This window comes from Fukomys damarensis, unplaced genomic scaffold, assembly GCF_012274545.1.
Source record: "Fukomys damarensis isolate Sample0158 unplaced genomic scaffold, DMR_v1.0_HiC HiC_scaffold_33, whole genome shotgun sequence".
NCBI lineage: Eukaryota > Metazoa > Chordata > Mammalia > Rodentia > Bathyergidae > Fukomys > Fukomys damarensis.
This window is the reverse complement of record NW_022900945.1, coordinates 42,963,712-42,980,592: the sequence shown is the minus strand read 5'-3', so window position 1 is coordinate 42,980,592 and position 16,881 is coordinate 42,963,712. Positions and strand designations below refer to the sequence as shown.

Below are 16,881 nucleotides of genomic sequence, written 5' to 3'. Positions count from 1 at the left end.
CCACTTCCCACTTTGCATGGGCAGCTGTCATGAGGCCGTCTCAGTGAGACCTGAGCTATAGCCTCCCTGTCCTGGATCCAATAGAATCAGAGATCTTTTGAACCACAAGGTCCCCTTGTTACCTTCTTATCCAATTCTTTTTTTATAGACGAGTACTCAGAGGTCCAGAGGGTAACAGTGGCTTTCTTTCACGAGCTTAGGAAAGAATTGAAACTGCAATTCAAGGCCTCCAGAGCCCCTGTTCTCTGCTGCCTGGCGAAGATGGGGAGGGGAACTCTCTGCATCCTACTCTGTTCTGTTGAATAGGTTAGTATTTGGCTACACCCTGAACAGAAAAGCCATTTGGTAATGTGTGCTGATCAGTGATCTGTTTGAAAATTGTCAACTCCTGTATACATGGAGCTTAGTTCCTTTGAAGGAAATTTTCTGATTCTCAGTTTCCTTATGTCTGACCTGTGGGCACAAAAGTCACATGATTTTTGTGGGAATACATTACATGTTATGTGTAAAAGTGCCTAGGACAGTGACCAAGTATTGTTAGTACTCAGCAAACCTAAACTAAGTTAGAATCATCTGTGACTGGTGTCTAGCTTGTGGGCTACTTCCTAGCTCCTTTACCCCTTAAAAACCTAGCCAAGTGTGTGCAGAGGGACTGTAAGTCTGGTCCAAAGAAAGCACAGCTCATTATAAGGGTATATTTCTGAAAGAAAAGTGTTCAGTGAAAGATGTACTCCCACATCTTCTATTAGTTGCACGTGGATTACCCTCTGCTATGGATGAATGACCTCCATTCTTTTTCTAGTTTTCTCAATTCCGCAATCAAGAGCTCATCAGGTCTGTGATGTTTTTCTATTCTGAGTGGTGACACTTATAGGAGATGTCATTGTCATTCCTGTTGTGTTCTGTAACATCCGAATCAGCCTCCCCTTTTTAGTGAACAAAGGGACCTGTGAAAGTTTCCCTTAGCATATTGATGGGGAATCTGAGGCAGAGACCAGTTCCTTGAGAAAACTTGACTGAGGCTATGGTGAGTCAGAAGCAGTCTTGATTCTTGGATTCTTTTGATTCAGTTGTGTCTTCAGGGGTCACTACCTGTTTAGAAACATAATATTACAAGCAAGGCATGGAATACAATCGATGAAACAGAAATGACATCTGTAAAACAGGGTTCTTAGTTTGAACACTTACCTGTGAGCTGCGCCTGTGCTATTTCCTGTGTTGTAATGAAAAGTTGAGGTGCCATGGTCCTTACCCTTAAGGAGCTTGCAACGGGATGGAGAGCACTGGGAGTGGCCTGGCTCTACACTTGATTTCACACCGAGAATGCGTAGGTTTAAATCTCTCTACTTGTCATTATATCCTTTAGCCAACCATTATAACTCCTTATCTTTCATTCCCTGTCTAAGAAAAAGAGGCTAAAGTGGTGTGTGCCCCACAGGGCTTTTGGTGGGATGGATGGAAATGGTCCAGGGAAGCTGGAGGCACTGCCAAGATCAGTGCTCAGTAAAATGAGTGGAACCCCTGTCCTGCCACTTTGGGGTTTGCCAAATTGCTACCCATCTGTGAGCCTCAGTTTTCCTTATCCATGAAGCAGGGGACATGACAGACTCTTCTTCCAGCATAGGGATTGAGGGAATCCATGGGAGGCTGTTAGCACAATACCTTGCAGAGAGGATGTGGCCAATTATTGTTAGCCATTATTATTAATAAGACATATCTAAAGTATCTGTAATCCTGGCTAGAAGAAAACAGATGCTAGAGAGGCAAAGTGCCATAAGCCTGATGGAAGGAGAGATGCTCACAGTCGGAAAGGAGGAGGCATCACAGAGAAGGTGATGAATAGGTAGGAATCTGATAGGTGGGGTGAGAGTGGGTATTCCTGACAGGATGAATGACCCAGAGGCCGACATCCCCAGGGTCTGTCCATGAGCCAGCCCTTGCTGTTATTGCTCAAAGTTAGAATGGTCCACATGCATGGCTGGAGTGTTAAGTCAGGATTCACTGTGGAGATGGTGGGATGCAGGCCGAGGGGTTTGGATTTTAATCTGTGGTCTTTGGGGGCAGAACACAATCTGAAACTTGCTTTAGAGAGATTACTTTGAGTAGAATAGATTTCAGGGAAATGGGAGAAATGGTGGGCAGTGAGAGAAAAGACTGTTGATAGGGAGGAGCTGTGAGGGAATCTGGGCCTTTATGAAGGCAGTGAGAGCTGTTGTCTCATTACTCAACAACTCTTGGGGTGGAGCTATGAGAAATGCGGTCAGAGTGATAGGTCTGGGGTTATGAATAGAGATAATTCATACCTCCAGTTTCAGAGGCATCCAGGTGGAAAAGTCTAGTGGCATTTTATAAGCGAGAGAAACCTACAAGATCTGGGAGTCAAAGGGATAGCAGAATTACAGGGAGAGATGAAGATCAGATTTTATTACAAGTCTGTGGAACAGAAAGAAATTCCAAGACTTACCTCTGCCTCGTTTATTTAAATACAGTCAAATCAAGTGAATTCCAGAGGATCCAAATAATTCTGAGTTAGGATTTGTTCTGTGTAATCAGTCTAGGGTTGGTGGAGATGAGCGTGCCAGCCCTGAACAGTTTCCCATTGCTGTTACGTGTGTTTCTGTGTCACCACATGTCTTTGTACAGATGGTATACATTTGGGGATTGCAGAGTCATTTCACTATCATCTTTAAAAAGCCAGATTTGGGAAGGTAAATCTGTTTCCTAAAGCCAGATATAATTCTCCATGCCACTGTTCCCTCCTTAGGGGTGATGGAGAAGTGTAGTTCAGAGAGCTACGGTGAAGGGACAAGGTGGCCTACCTTGGGGGAAACCTCCAGGGGTAGAATGCAGATCAGGTGAGAGGCTGGCATGGGAAGGAGTATTGTTATATAACCAGAGGGAGCTAAGGATGCTGGGCAGATGGAGTTGGGAGGCAAAGAAATCTAGGGATGGCAGCAAGCGTGGCTCAGCTTCCTCCAGGGAGGGAGAGAGGCAGTGCATTCCAAGTCAGGTGGACCAAGAATCCAAGAATTCTTTCATAGGACAGAAAGGAGACCCTGCCCAGCCTCCTAACCTTCCCCGTGTCTTTCCATCAGGACAGGGCTCTGGGGTGGGGGTGGGCCACTTGAACATAGGCTGTTAGGTCAAGGAGCAAGACCAAGAGCCCCAGAGAGTAAGCACTGTGCCCAAAGCAGCCTTCTCCATGGGAGTTGGGGACAGATATTCCCAAGCCCTAGGCCTACTGTTGTCATCTACCATGCAGAGAATTTTCTAGACATGGGCAACCCTAGTCTATTTTTCACCAGGGAAGAATAGAAAGGATATGTTTACCTGATCTCCCTTATCTGCACCCCATTCCTGATTACCCTAGTGGCTGAAAAGTGAAATAAAAATTAGCATGTTTATCCCACTTTTAAATTCATTTAATGAGAACTCATTTACCCTCTCCCAATTTAAATTCGTAATAACGCCATAACCTTTCAGTGTTGATTATTATCCGAGTCTTCCCACATCTTCCTGCTAAAGAGGCTTTCCCTCCAAGTGCTCCTGAGCCCTCTTGGAACTTGACAGTTTGTCAGGCAGCCAGCATCATCTGGTGATCCTGCCCCTCTGCCCCACTTCCCTGCTAGGTGCTCTCTCTATTTGGAGAGGACAGAAAAGAATCTCAATCTGTGGTAGTTTCAGTTCTGTTAATTTGCCTTGGAAATGTGGCAAAAGTGACCTTCCCCTTCCTCCCGTTTCTTCAGCCCTTTCTCTGCTTTCTCCTGTCTCCCAGGGGCTGCTGAACTAACTCCAAGCTGGTGTATATAGTGTTCAACAGCCACCGGCCCAAGAGCTGGAGTCACCATGGCGGCCGGAGTTGCAGCCTGGCTGCCCTTTGCCCGGGCTGCGGCCATCGGGTGGATGCCGGTGGCCAACTGTCCCATGCCCCTCGCCCCTGCTGACAAGAACAAGCGGCAGGATGAGCTGATCATCCTCAATGTGAGCGGGCGGCGGTTTCAGACGTGGAGGACCACGCTGGAGCGCTACCCAGACACACTGCTGGGCAGCACAGAGAAGGAGTTCTTCTTCAACGAGGACACCAAGGAGTACTTCTTTGACCGGGACCCAGAGGTGTTCCGCTGCGTGCTCAACTTCTACCGCACAGGGAAGCTGCACTACCCGCGCTACGAGTGCATCTCGGCCTACGATGACGAGCTGGCCTTCTATGGCATCCTGCCCGAGATCATCGGGGACTGCTGCTATGAGGAGTACAAAGACCGCAAGCGGGAGAATGCCGAGCGCCTCATGGATGACAATGACTCGGAAAACAACCAGGAGTCCATGCCCTCGCTTAGCTTCCGCCAGACCATGTGGCGGGCCTTCGAGAACCCCCACACCAGCACGCTGGCGCTGGTCTTCTACTATGTGACTGGCTTCTTCATCGCTGTCTCAGTCATCACCAATGTGGTGGAGACGGTGCCGTGTGGCACGGTGCCAGGAAGCAAGGAGCTGCCCTGTGGGGAGCGCTACTCAGTGGCCTTCTTCTGCCTGGACACAGCCTGTGTCATGATCTTCACGGTAGAGTACCTCCTCCGACTCTTCGCAGCGCCCAGCCGCTACCGCTTCATCCGCAGTGTGATGAGCATCATTGACGTGGTGGCCATCATGCCCTATTACATTGGCCTGGTCATGACCGACAATGAGGATGTGTCCGGGGCCTTTGTCACACTCCGGGTCTTCCGAGTCTTCAGGATCTTCAAGTTTTCTCGCCATTCCCAGGGCCTGCGGATCCTGGGCTATACCCTGAAGAGTTGTGCCTCCGAATTGGGCTTTCTGCTCTTCTCCCTCACCATGGCCATCATCATCTTTGCCACTGTGATGTTTTATGCAGAGAAGGGCTCCTCTGCCAGCAAGTTCACAAGCATCCCAGCCTCTTTCTGGTACACCATTGTAACCATGACCACACTGGGGTAAGTCGGTGTTAGTGGACCCCACAGGGTGGAGGTTGGGTGGATTGTGAAGCTTTGTATGATATCAGGATTGGGGAGAGGAGCAAGGAGTCCCTCACCCAAGTCCTGGGAGCCAGGGAAGTGGCAGCATCAGAAGGGGGTAGCCTTGTGTGATTTGTTTGGGTTGGCAACTTGCTCCGAATTGATTATTTTAGAGATGAGATGCGTTTTATAAATGTGACAAATTAAGCCACCATTTCTTTTTTCTGCCAAGCACTGTATGTGTGTTTGATGTGTATGTGTGTTTGGGGTGATGGTAACATCCTTATACCTGTGCTCATAAGAACTGTGATGGGGAGGGAGATGGCATGGGGTGAGGGGGAAGAGAACCTTGAGAAGTTCTGTGAATGTTGTACGAAGACACAGATTTTCTTCATCAGAAGATACCAACAGTGCCTTTCTGGATCCTTCCTGCATTTCTTCTTTTTGTAGCATACTTGCAGGCTATTTTCATTTGGCCTTGCTTTGCTTCTTCGCTGCCACATTTGCTCAAGGGTTCAATGACTCTGAACATATTTCTCTAAGTTACACTGAATTTAGATTTTCTGCAAAGTTAAGTTGAGGCACCTGTTCTTTTCTCTCATTAAAGGAGGAGTGGTCTTGCTTTCTCAGCCTAAGGCAGTGCTGGCATGACCCAGACTACCTGCATGGCAGTGAGATGGTCTGGATGGATCATGTGACCAGGTAGAAACAGCTGTATCATCAGGGGAAGGGACGGGTGCCTGGAGAGGAACAGTTGACTCTGTCTCTTCCAGCTCTATGAACTCTCCACTCCATTGAGGTCACAAAAATGTGTTTATGGTGCTGGATGTGAAACTTTGCATCAGAAGAAGGGGGTTTAAGGAGGAGATTACAATCTTCACCCTAACAGAATTAGAGCTAATAAAGGCACCTTTATGTGACATCGATTTCATAGGGGTTTCTGCTTCAGCTGTTGGAAGCTGTTGAGACTAATGCAAAAATCTCTCCACAATTCATATGCTGGATCTATTTGCTTAGACCAGGGAGTGTTATATTGCTGATGGAGAATTCATGAACCTTTTTATTTGGTCTTTGACAATTGGTTGGGGCATCCTGGTGATTTGATTTTTTTTTTCCTGGCTGAAACTCCATGGTGGTGGTGCCTGTTTTTTCCATAACGTTTAGTATGCTTATTGGGAATGACTGAGCAGGTGAGGGGACCTTTTAAAATAATTTCATTTGTCATTCTGCCATAAAGGAGGGGAAGGGAGTAGCAAAGGAGAGAACAAGGGGTGTCACCTGTGTTTGTGGAGGCTGCATTTGGTACCGGCCCTCCACTTACCTGTCTCTGCAGAAAGTCATCCTCCCCATCTCCCCAGTCCAGCACATGTGCATGCACACGCACTTCTTCAAATAGATGCTCACCCGGAATGGGTAAGAATATTTGGTTGTTTCATTTTTGTCTCCCTTGGCTCAGGTGACACATGTGAGCTTGTAGGCATCAAGGGATATTTAGGGGCAAAATGGGCAAAGAACTGCCTGTTGTTAGGAGAAAGAGGCATCTTTAACTCTGTCACTCATCAGTCTGCCCTATTTTTATCCCAACGTCAGTCCCATTTGCCAGACCTTTAGAGTTCTTCATTCTTTACGTGGCCTAAGGGGATGGTATTCTGTTCTGCTCAATGCTAGTCGAGAAGACTTCAGTCTGACAATTTCTACATGTCGGGCGCTGTACTAGGCACACAGAGCCATCCTCATCCTTTCCAGCCTGACCCTGGCTATCCCATCGTTTTCCTGAAGAGGACCTCACTCATAGCCAAGCGCCCTATCTTGACCCTAGCCACGATCCTTATACGTTAAACATTTTCTTCTAATTTGTTCAAAATAGTGCCTTAGGAATTAATGGCTTCATCATGGCAAAATCTAATATTTTACTGCTACTGAGGAAACTGCTCATTTCCTTTGGCATTTGCCCTGTAGGTCAAGGAACAAGTCTAGCATCAGGGAGTGAACAGTCAGTCTCCTATTTACCTTCTTAAGGTGGGCAGGGGTGGGGGGACTCTGCCAGAGTGATTGCATAAAGAAGAAAGGGACACCTGCACTGGGGAAGCCTTCTTCCCCTGACCGTGGGCCCTGTGGGCTTTCTCACCCCTTGCCTGAGAATGAACAAATTTCTTTTTTCTTCCATAGGCATTAAAATGTCTAGCTTCTGGGAGGAGAACCAAGTGGGCAAGAAAGGAAACCTTTAGTGGTGTCTTCCTTGAACTCAGCTAAGTTACGAGAAAGCAGCACCCCTTCTACTCCCCCACCCTGGCTGATATAGCTCAATGCTAGATCAGGCTACTTTACTTTGACCTGAGCTGGCAGTTGTCACCATTATCAGGCTTGTTTGCTTGACTATACATAGCAGTTGCTTGGCAAAATGCTTTTTAATGGATGGGTCGGAGTAAATGGGGCACCTTCTCAATTTGCTAGGCCTGATATTCTTCTCAGTTCCTTTTAGACCTATTTGTTCTCTCTTGAGGGTAGATCCAAGATCTGAGCCTGCAGAGCCTGCAGCTCGTTCAGTCTGTGTGCTCTTCTCTAGCCCTTGTCCCCCAGGAGAGAGGAGAGCAGCCATTATTGGTGACTGATCTGTCCACTGAGATGCTCCATAGGACTATAGGCATTTTCTGGACCTGACTGGAAGCCTAACTGACTTGATCATGGAAACCTTTTCCTCTGCTGGCTCCTCTCCTGACCACGCTCCCTAGTTAGTTGTGGTCTTGTTCAGCCACTGGGGAAAGCCCATCTTTTTCATATTCTACACTGGCATTGAGCCCCAAGTGGCTTTGGAATACCAAGGACCAATACTCTGCCACGGTCTGATTGCTTCCAACAGCTCCCAGCAGCTCCCTACTTCTTCCTGTGTCCTGACCTTCCCTCTTCTACTCCTTGCCTGAGCTCTTATTTCAAGTCTAGAGAGAGGCTGTCTTTGGCTCCTTTGCAGAGCAGGGCCGGCTGACATTCCCAGGGCCGAAGCTCTGCGTGAAGGCATCCCATTCTTCCTGGCTCTGGTTGCCATCTCTGCCTGCTTTCCCAGCATCTCACGAGTGAGTTACTAGGTGTCCTCCAGGGAGGGATCTCTTTGAGCCAATTATCACTGTTTATTTAATATCTTAAAATACCTTAAGTACGCAAGAGCTATAAGAGCCCAATCCGCCACCTGGGCTTGGGGATGACTTTCTTTTGCTGCTTCCTGTGCTGGTGGGGAAGACCCCTGAGCTTTGCCTAGGTTCCCCTATTGTTCCCTTGACAGTTGAGTTCCAAAATGCACCACTCAAAGATTAATTTCTGTGCTCATAATTGATGCTATAAATAAAACAAATCCCCAATTATCTCAGCTAACAGGGGGATGGGATAACAGAACTCCCAATATTAAATAAGACCAACATAACTAGTATTATGTGACAAACTTTTTCAAATGAGATTTTTCTTCTTAATTTTGCTTAACTTTTCTTGGCATCACAGTTGGCCTGGACTGCTCAAGTGGGAACACAGGTGTGAGGACAGCATGAAGGAGGAAAGCCTTAGGAGTAAGTGGCCATACAGGCTGCAGAGGGTCAGCTCCAGGCCTGGATGGGATGGGGCTGCTCTTGGATATCGTAGGGAAGGGAAATTGGGCATAGAAAAGTTGCAGAGCAGTGTCCACTGCTGATAAGATGACTCATTGCCACTCGTTGGCTCAGTTATATAATTGAGATCGGCAGCCGATCTGTCACCCTGTGCTCTGAGATGAGAGAGCTTTTGACAGTGTCCAAAAACCACTTTAACAAAAACAGAATCGATTTGTACTTCTTCCAAGCATGGAGCAGCCTCTAGGTGATTTGCATTTCTCTTTAAAACACAATCCTGGAAGGGATCTGCCTGAGTTTCCACAGAGGCAGAGAGGCTCAGCTTGGAAGACTGAGACAGGAACAGCACAGATTGGGGCTCTTGATGAGAAACCCCCAGTGACAGAAGCAGAGCTAGTTTGAGATCTGTTTTCCAGGTTCTGTGTGTACTTTTATGTACTGCTGCCAGGGCCCATCAAGTGCTTTGTCCTGGGCACTGACTAACCAGGCATGGCTGCACGGAGGTGGGTCCCTGCCCGGGGCCTGATCATGCCTCACATGCTGGGAATAAATGACCTAGGGCCCTTTCCTTTGTTGATGTGTATTTCTCAGCTAACAGTTCTCTGATGCTGAAATTCTGAAGCTGAGATGCAAACTGGCATCCGACATGGAATATTTCATTTGTTCAATATTTACTGAGAATACCTACTGTGCACCAGACAGCACGATAGGCTCAGAATACGCAAGGACTGTGATTACACATCAGCCCAATATAAAGGACAGGCGAAGCAAATTCAGTGAGACTTATTTCCCTTTCTTCGATCTTGATGTTTTTACTACCGCAGAGATGACCCTTATCACTCCTCTTATCAACTCACATCATTTCTTCAAACTTAGCCCCACATCATCTCCTTCAAGAGGCCTTCATGGCCCTTTAGGAGCTGGAGACCCGCCCTTTTGCCTGCCATGCAGACTTTGCATTCTTCTATCTTGTCATTACATTTTATTAACTTCTGTTGTTTGCATGTCTCCTCCCTCTGAATATGAGCTCTTCAAGGGCAGGTCTCCGATCCAAAAATCATTGTATGATTCATGCTTAGTGCACAGCCTGACATCTTATGGGCCTTAATACATATTTGTTCAAATGTATTTTACCTGAACTCACTCAGCTTTTAGTATTCTTATTTGATGACCATCTTTGGGCCATTGTAAGAACCAACCACAGTGCTGTCCAGATGTTACCTATGGGGTGTGTCCAGCAGGATGTCTGGGCAGAGCAGAGACAAGGAAGCCAATCAGGCTCTCTACAAGACTTCAGCTTTAACGCGCTGTAGCTTTTTGCAGTAGAGGTTTGCACCCAACCTTTGTCATTGCTTTTGGCTACTTGACCATGCTCCCCTCCAGATTCCACGGCCAAGAAGGAACAGAGAGGGAACCACAGATAAGCCCTGTACCCATGATTACCTCTATTCAATTATTTATTCCACAAATACTTACTGAGTACCTACTGTGCCCTGGGAATGCGGCAGTGGAGAAATCAGTCTTGTGCAGCTTACATTTCAGTGGACAGGACCATGGTAAATAAACAAATACATCGTATCAGACTGCAGAGACACAACACCATGTTACAGAGAGTGCTGAATGTGGGGCTCTGGGTGGAGTGAGGAAGAGCAGTTATTTTATATCAGAAGGTCAAGTAGAGCCTCTCAGATAAGGTGATACTGAGCAGAGACCTGAAGAAATGTAGGCAGCGTGGGACTGCCATTCCAGGCAGAGGAATAGCAAATGAAAAGGCCATCAGACAGGAGGAGCCTTTTTGTGCTATCCTTGGATTAGCAGGAAGATTCTGAAGGTTGAGCAACATGAAAGAAGTCAGAGGAGGACTGGGAAGTGAGGCCAAGAACTAAGAGGGGAAGCAGCTCGTGCAGGCTCCTCTTGACTACCCTAAGACCTTGCCCTTTACTAGGCAGAGAAAGCCACTTGAGGGTTTTGAGCCACAAATTTGTGTTTTCAAGGGATCATTTTAGCCTCTGTGTCCTAAACATGCTAGAGAAAAAATTCTCACAGTAATTCAGGCAAAGGTTGATGGCAGGACTGAAGTTAGTGGCAGTAGAGATGGCAGAAGTGAGGGACTCTGCGTATATTTGGAGGCAGAGGTAACTGGAAGCTTTCTCAGGAAGTGTTTGGTGGCCTTGCTCCCAAGCCAGCTAAAAAGTTCATAAGCAGAGGCTGCAAGAAGACAGTTCTAAAGACTTGCTCCACTTCTGGATGGCACATTTCACAAGAAGAGGGCTTAGGCCTTGCAGGATGGCTGAGATCTCCGTGTGGAACAAATAAGCTCAAAGAGCCGAGTTGCAGCCACAGCATCTCAGGGTGTGCCTTTTGCTGGCTATAAGCAGGGAGCATCTGTACCTTGATGGAACAGTTACTGAGCACCTGGCAAAGAGTTTGGCATCTGCTCCAAGGAGAAAACCTTGTTCAGTTACCAGAACAGAGGCTACTGCTTAAACAGGTGGTGGCCTCAGGGCTTCAGGGCTGCAGAGGAAGGAAAGGTCAGTTCACGCCAGTGGAATTTGAGCCTTTTGGGTGCTTCACACTGGGAACATCACATTGGATTTGTCTTCTGATCCAGCAATTCAAATTGCTGCAATTTTTGGAAAGGGATTTCCAGGCTGGTGCTCATTTCACAGCTCTCTTCCGGAATCTCTTGAAATCAATCTCAACTTCTCTCTGCTTGGTTGTGTTTGGGTTTCCCTCTTTAAACACACTTGTAAACACAAACATGATTCTTCCCAGGGAACAGCAATTATTCTGCCTCGAGGTAGTGTAAATAAAAGACAGCTAGGCCCTCCCCCTACTCAGGGGGAGGGGAAGAGCCCCTCAGTCATGGTTTCAGGTTTTCTTTTTCTCTCACCCAGAAGAAAGCAGCTGTCGCAAGCCATTAACACAGCTCTGGTCCATATTCCATCGTGGCTGGATCTCTTCTGGGCCAGGGAGAGCAGTAGGGTTCTCCTCCTGCCCAGTGCTTGGGCAAGTAGCTCTGCACACAGCCACCCATTTCCAGGAAGATGACACCCACTGAAAACTCAGATGTGTCTCAAGTGGTCATCCTCTGATCCAAGTCAGTGTTTTGTTTTTCTGGAAAGTAGGGACCAGGCCTTCCTTTTTAGAAGGAGTACACAAGATTGACCTTAAATGAGCCTCTGGTGAGGATTTCCTCATAACAGTGAGGAAAGAGTTGCCACCATGCTTTGGAGCATCCACAGGTCTGTGTCAAAAGGTTCAGCTCTCCTGGCCTCCAGCTCCTGCTCCGTCCAACCTGCTTTTCTCAAGCCAGAACACCAACCTTTTCTCCACACTCCTCTCCATCCACCTAGCTTGATGAAAATCATGGGTGTGTAGGAAGGTGGAGACCGGGGGAGGAAAGAGAGCTGAGCCTTTGCTGACCATGCCTGGATGAAGGAAGATTGCCTTAGCTTGTATAATCATATTCCCGGTATCAGGACTCAAATGAGTGTCATTAAACTGAATGAGAAAAATCATTTTAATATAAGTGCCAACTCACACACAAGCTAGTTGATGGAGAGATGGATGAGCCTTGGGACGCCTCCTTTGTAGTGCAATGCTGTAAAATCCCATCACCTTCATTATTTCCCACCGAGCCAAGGCATCATAATACCCATGAGCGGCAGAACAGCTTGAATTTAATATACAGAAAGTCCAATCAAACAATAAATGGATGGAACTATATAAAGAAACCATTTTCTGGGAGGCTGGCTCCATTCTCTGGGATTCAGCTCCCTGACATATGAAATGTGCATCAATTTTCCCAAACTAATGCAGCTGCCGAATCACCACATGTGATATTTGTTTCCTTCAGAAGTAGAAAAGGGGAACTTTCCCTACTGCATTATCTGGCTATCAATGCAAAATTGCAAATCTCATTTTCTTTGATTTGTACCCAGTGGATCCCAGTGGCACTGTGAGGTCCCTTCCAAGGCCAAGTGGTCTAGAAACACAGCCCTGCCTGTGTCCCAGAACTCATGAGTCCCAGGGCGCTTTGTCAATCTCCTCAAACAGAAACACATTCTGGTCACCAGAGTGGGCTGTTTCAGGTGGCTGGGAGCCTCTGCCCTTGGCAGTGAGAGAAGAGAAATGGCCACACCTAGGGGTATCCTACCATACTCTAGCAGCTTGCAATGCTACCATCATCCAGTTTTGCCTTTGAGGTTGCTTAGAGCAAATATGCGATCACAAACTGGATTTCTTCCACCAGCATAGTTCTCCATTTCCCCCATCTCACAGCCCACTATTGAGAGACTAAATGCAAATATCAACTGATTAGCCAAACAGAAGTAAAAAAGCAAGTCAGCTGCTTAAAAATTGCACAGTACATGTCAAAGACTGATGGATTTTTTTTTTCCTCTGGTGCGGGATTCTTTCCGATGGTATTATTCCACTGGCATGGATAACTGAGAGTTACCCATAATTACAGGCTGATAGCTGTTAAGAAGAGTATCATTAGTTTATTTTTACTTCTTTCTGGACACGCATACTTAAGCAGGAAAAAAACCTTGGAGAAGTAAACTAAACAATGTTAAGCCATGGGCAGCATAAATCTTGATTGAATTCCACAAATATTATTGAATACCCAGTATTTGCAGGGCACATTATTAGGTAGTATTGGAGATGCAGTGGGCCCTTGACTTACGAACTCAATTTGTTTACAAGGGCTGGTTGTAGCTGGTTGGTCAGTTGAAGGCTTGGTCTCCTCTACAGGGCCTTCAAAGTCTCTCTCTTGTAAAATTTTAGGCCACACTTTCTTCCAGGCGGTCTCAGTGTCCTTAGTGAGACACTGGCCCAAGATTTCTCAACTCCACCCAGGAAAGGATGTTGTCATGTTCCTTCCAGAACTCTTTAATGATGAAATATGTTTCGGAGACCATCTGGAAGCACAAGCAGCTGGCATTCAGGTTGTAACACAATACTTTGGTTATAAGGTAAAACCTAAAATTCCATTCATGACCCAAGTCATTCGTATGTCAGGTTGGTCATAACTCGAGGGTCCACTGTATATAGATTAAAAAAAGATATTGGCCCTAAGAAATTTACAAGATAGTGGGAGACCTTAGTGTGTTCACAGGAGTATAGAAGAGGGAAAGGGGCATGTGTTGAGATGCTTAGGATGCTTACTACAGAATAAATGCTTTTTTTTTTTTTGGTTCCGGGGATTGAACTCGGGTCCTTGTGCTTGCAAGGCAGACCACCAAACTGCTGAGCTAAATCGCTGGCCTTAGAATAAATGCTTAGTAAATATTTGCTGATGAATGAATGAGTAAGTGGCTTCAAGAAGCAGGTGACATTTTAGCTAGACCAACAACCATGAGAAGGGTTTCGATACAAGGAAATGGGAAATCCAATTAAGTTGCAAAAGGCCATAATGTTTGGGAAACTTAACTAATATGCTTGTTTTGTGATGTTTGGGGATATGGAGAGGAAATGGCTTTAGATAAAAGCAGGAGTTTAAAGGTTTGCTAGCAAGGCAGAGGATTAAAGAGATTAAAGAATTAATTTGGTAGATTTTCTGAAGCCACTGCAAGTGTTTTGGTGATGGGCACTGAACCAGGAAGATTTACTTGGCAGGCATCTTGATGAATGTTACAAGACACAGGACATAGGATGGTCAGCCTGAAGATCAATCCAGGTAAGAAGTGAGGAAGGCAGGACCTGGGATGGGAGGTACACAATGAGCTTGGCTCTGGACCTGTGGTGTTTGCAGTTAATCCCAAGTGTCCTTGGGATGGCTAGCAGGCAGGTGGAAAGATGACTCTGGAACTCAGCAGGCAGAACAGAACTAAAGAGACAGTGTCAAAAACTATCAACTGACGTGGGAAGATTGGTGAGGTTGTCCAAGGAAGAAGAAAGACCGGACAGAGAACAGGGTGTTGGGAAACATCTCCCGACCTGTGCTCTCTTTCTGGGGCATTGTCCTTAAGAGTGTTGGTGCTACCTAAAAACAGCTTTGCTGAAGCTTCCATTTAATCTCTTCCTGGCCTGTGGAAGTTCTCTTTTATACTGTGTTTCTTCTGGAACTTTTAGAGGCGATTAATTTTCTGAGTAAAAACAATGTTTTGTTTTTCATCTCTGAAAATGATAACCCACCCAGGAAAACACACTTTGTTTATGGGCTTTGATAAAAAATAATAAAGGGGTCCCACATGTGTATTGCAAGTGGATGGGAAATGGGGTCTAAATAGTCACAGAGCTAGAAGCCCCTCTGCTGGCCTAGGGTGATGCTGATTCAGAGAGGCCCAGCAGATCTGTGGGTGGTACCGTTCTAGTCCTTATAGTGCCACACCCTTGGGGACTTACACTGCTGCCCCCACTCAGACCTGTGTTCTCCTTGGGGAGAAGCCATTTCACTCCCTGGCATCGTGGATGTGTCCTAGGATCTGCCTGCCCCAGGAGTCTTGCCTCCTTGAATATAGTTAGGGAATGTGATAGTTCAGCAAACATGCCTCACTGTGAACAAGACACAGTCCTGGGTGATGTGATGGGCTAAAGAGAAATGGAAGATGGGGAGTAAAGCCCATGAAGTGAGTGTTAGTTTCCCATTCTACATGTGAGAGGGCTGAGACATTTTGCCCAAGTTCCCTTAATGTGGTGGCATTGCTGGATTCAGAGTGAGGTTCTTTGATTACATTAGAATTCATGGACTTCATAAGGAATCCCAGTCCAATAATGGAAATGTCCGTGCTCACAGAGCTGTATTTCTGGACTCTGTAAAATAAAAGGCATGAGTGAAGGACAGGCGAATATATGGAAAAGGAGCAAGATTCAGGGATCAGGAAGCCTTCCTGCCGGAGGTAGTGTTTCAGCTGGCCCTTGAAAGATCATGGTAGAAAAATTAAATATACTCATTTATTTGATAATTTACTCAACAAATATAGTGTGTCTACTGTCTATCAGGCATCATCATTCTGGAAGCTTAGGAAGTCTCTGTGACCAAAACTGTCAAGTTCTCTGGAGCTGACATTCTGGTAAGAACTGTAGACATTAAACAAATGAATGTATAAAATGAGAATGCAACATCGAAGTAAAAGTTCTAGAAACAAGGATAAAACTGATAAGGGGAGAGAGAAATGGAAGAGTGTTCAAAGGGGCAGACCCTCCCCTTTCCTCCAGTAACTGTGTCTGCAGCTGGTGAGGAGCCAGAGAGCGGCTGTCTCCAGGACAGAAGTGACTTCCTGGCTTTGTTGGAGTCTATTTACAGTTGTTACCCAGAGGTGGACAAGCAGATGTTTTTGCCGTCTCCACTGAAGACTGAATGAGTAGAAATAGGTTCACCCAACTGAGAGAGGCCGCTGCCTTAACAATAATAAAAACTCATATGACTGAGCCTGGGCAATGTGCTCGGTGTATGCTAAATAGAAGTTATTTATATGCATCTAATGTTACCAATGACCATATGAGAAAGGATACTATTGTAGTTTCAGAAATAGGCCTGCTCAGATCCATCCAAGAGCATTTGGAAGCCCAAAGTGCATTTCCTGGGAGATGGAGAACTCCCTTCCACTGCCTCTGTTGTGGGTGGAGGAGAGGATGCAAAAAGCACCCCGAACCCCTAATGTGCCAGGAACAAAGATTACGAGGATGAAGGGTAAACAGAGAATGTGACAGAGGAAAGATCAGAGTCGAGGTAAACAATCCAGCAGGTATCTGAGGCTTGTCTGGGCCCCGAGAGATACGGACAAAGGAGACAGGCAGGCAGTAAGTGTACCAAAAGATGAAGTACACACTAATAAGAAGGAGAAAGACAAAAAGGAAAAGGGTGAGAACACTTAGAGTATTATAAACTAGGAGAAAACTAATAGAATGTGTACCCCTTCCCCTGGGAAAAAATATATGGGTGAGGACAAATTATAAATATGTATACTAGGTGAGTATCCTGTGTAAGTATCTTTTGTAATAACTTTTTCAAAACCTCAGGTCACCTCCTCTGGAGAGATTCAGGCCCCAAGTGGCCTGTTGCTAACATCCTAATCTGGGGTTGTAGCACCTCTAACTTCTCCCTGCAGCTATCTTTGGGCATCATCTAACCTTTCAGCTGTCCCCTTCCTTGCTCACCAGAGGTATCACAGCCAGCACAGAGCTGAAAAGCTGGTCTCCGCAGTTTTGGAACCAGGGGAGGCATCCCTGGTGTGTATGCGGGTCTGTGCCCTGTCTCACACCCTTGAGCAATCCCAGTGGCCAGGCACCTATTGCTCTTCCTGAATTCCTCATGCCCCTTCTGCTGGCTTTTCTGGTACTGTGGCTGTGGGATTCATTCCTCCTCT

The 16,881-nt window shown here is 46.3% G+C and overlaps 1 protein-coding gene across 2 annotated transcripts in view; it reads left to right on the top strand.

Moving 5' to 3' along the window:
- Positions 1-228: 228 nt before the first annotated feature.
- Kcnd3 (potassium voltage-gated channel subfamily D member 3) overlaps positions 229-16,881 on the top strand; it is a 207,728-nt gene continuing 191,075 nt past the window's right edge. For both annotated transcript variants that reach the window (XM_033758105.1, XM_033758104.1), the window contains exons 1-2: positions 229-306; positions 3,776-4,952. In XM_033758105.1, the coding sequence (XP_033613996.1) occupies positions 3,847-4,952 (1,106 nt within the window). In that variant the 5' untranslated portion in view covers positions 229-306; positions 3,776-3,846. The remainder of the gene's footprint in view (positions 307-3,775; positions 4,953-16,881) is intronic.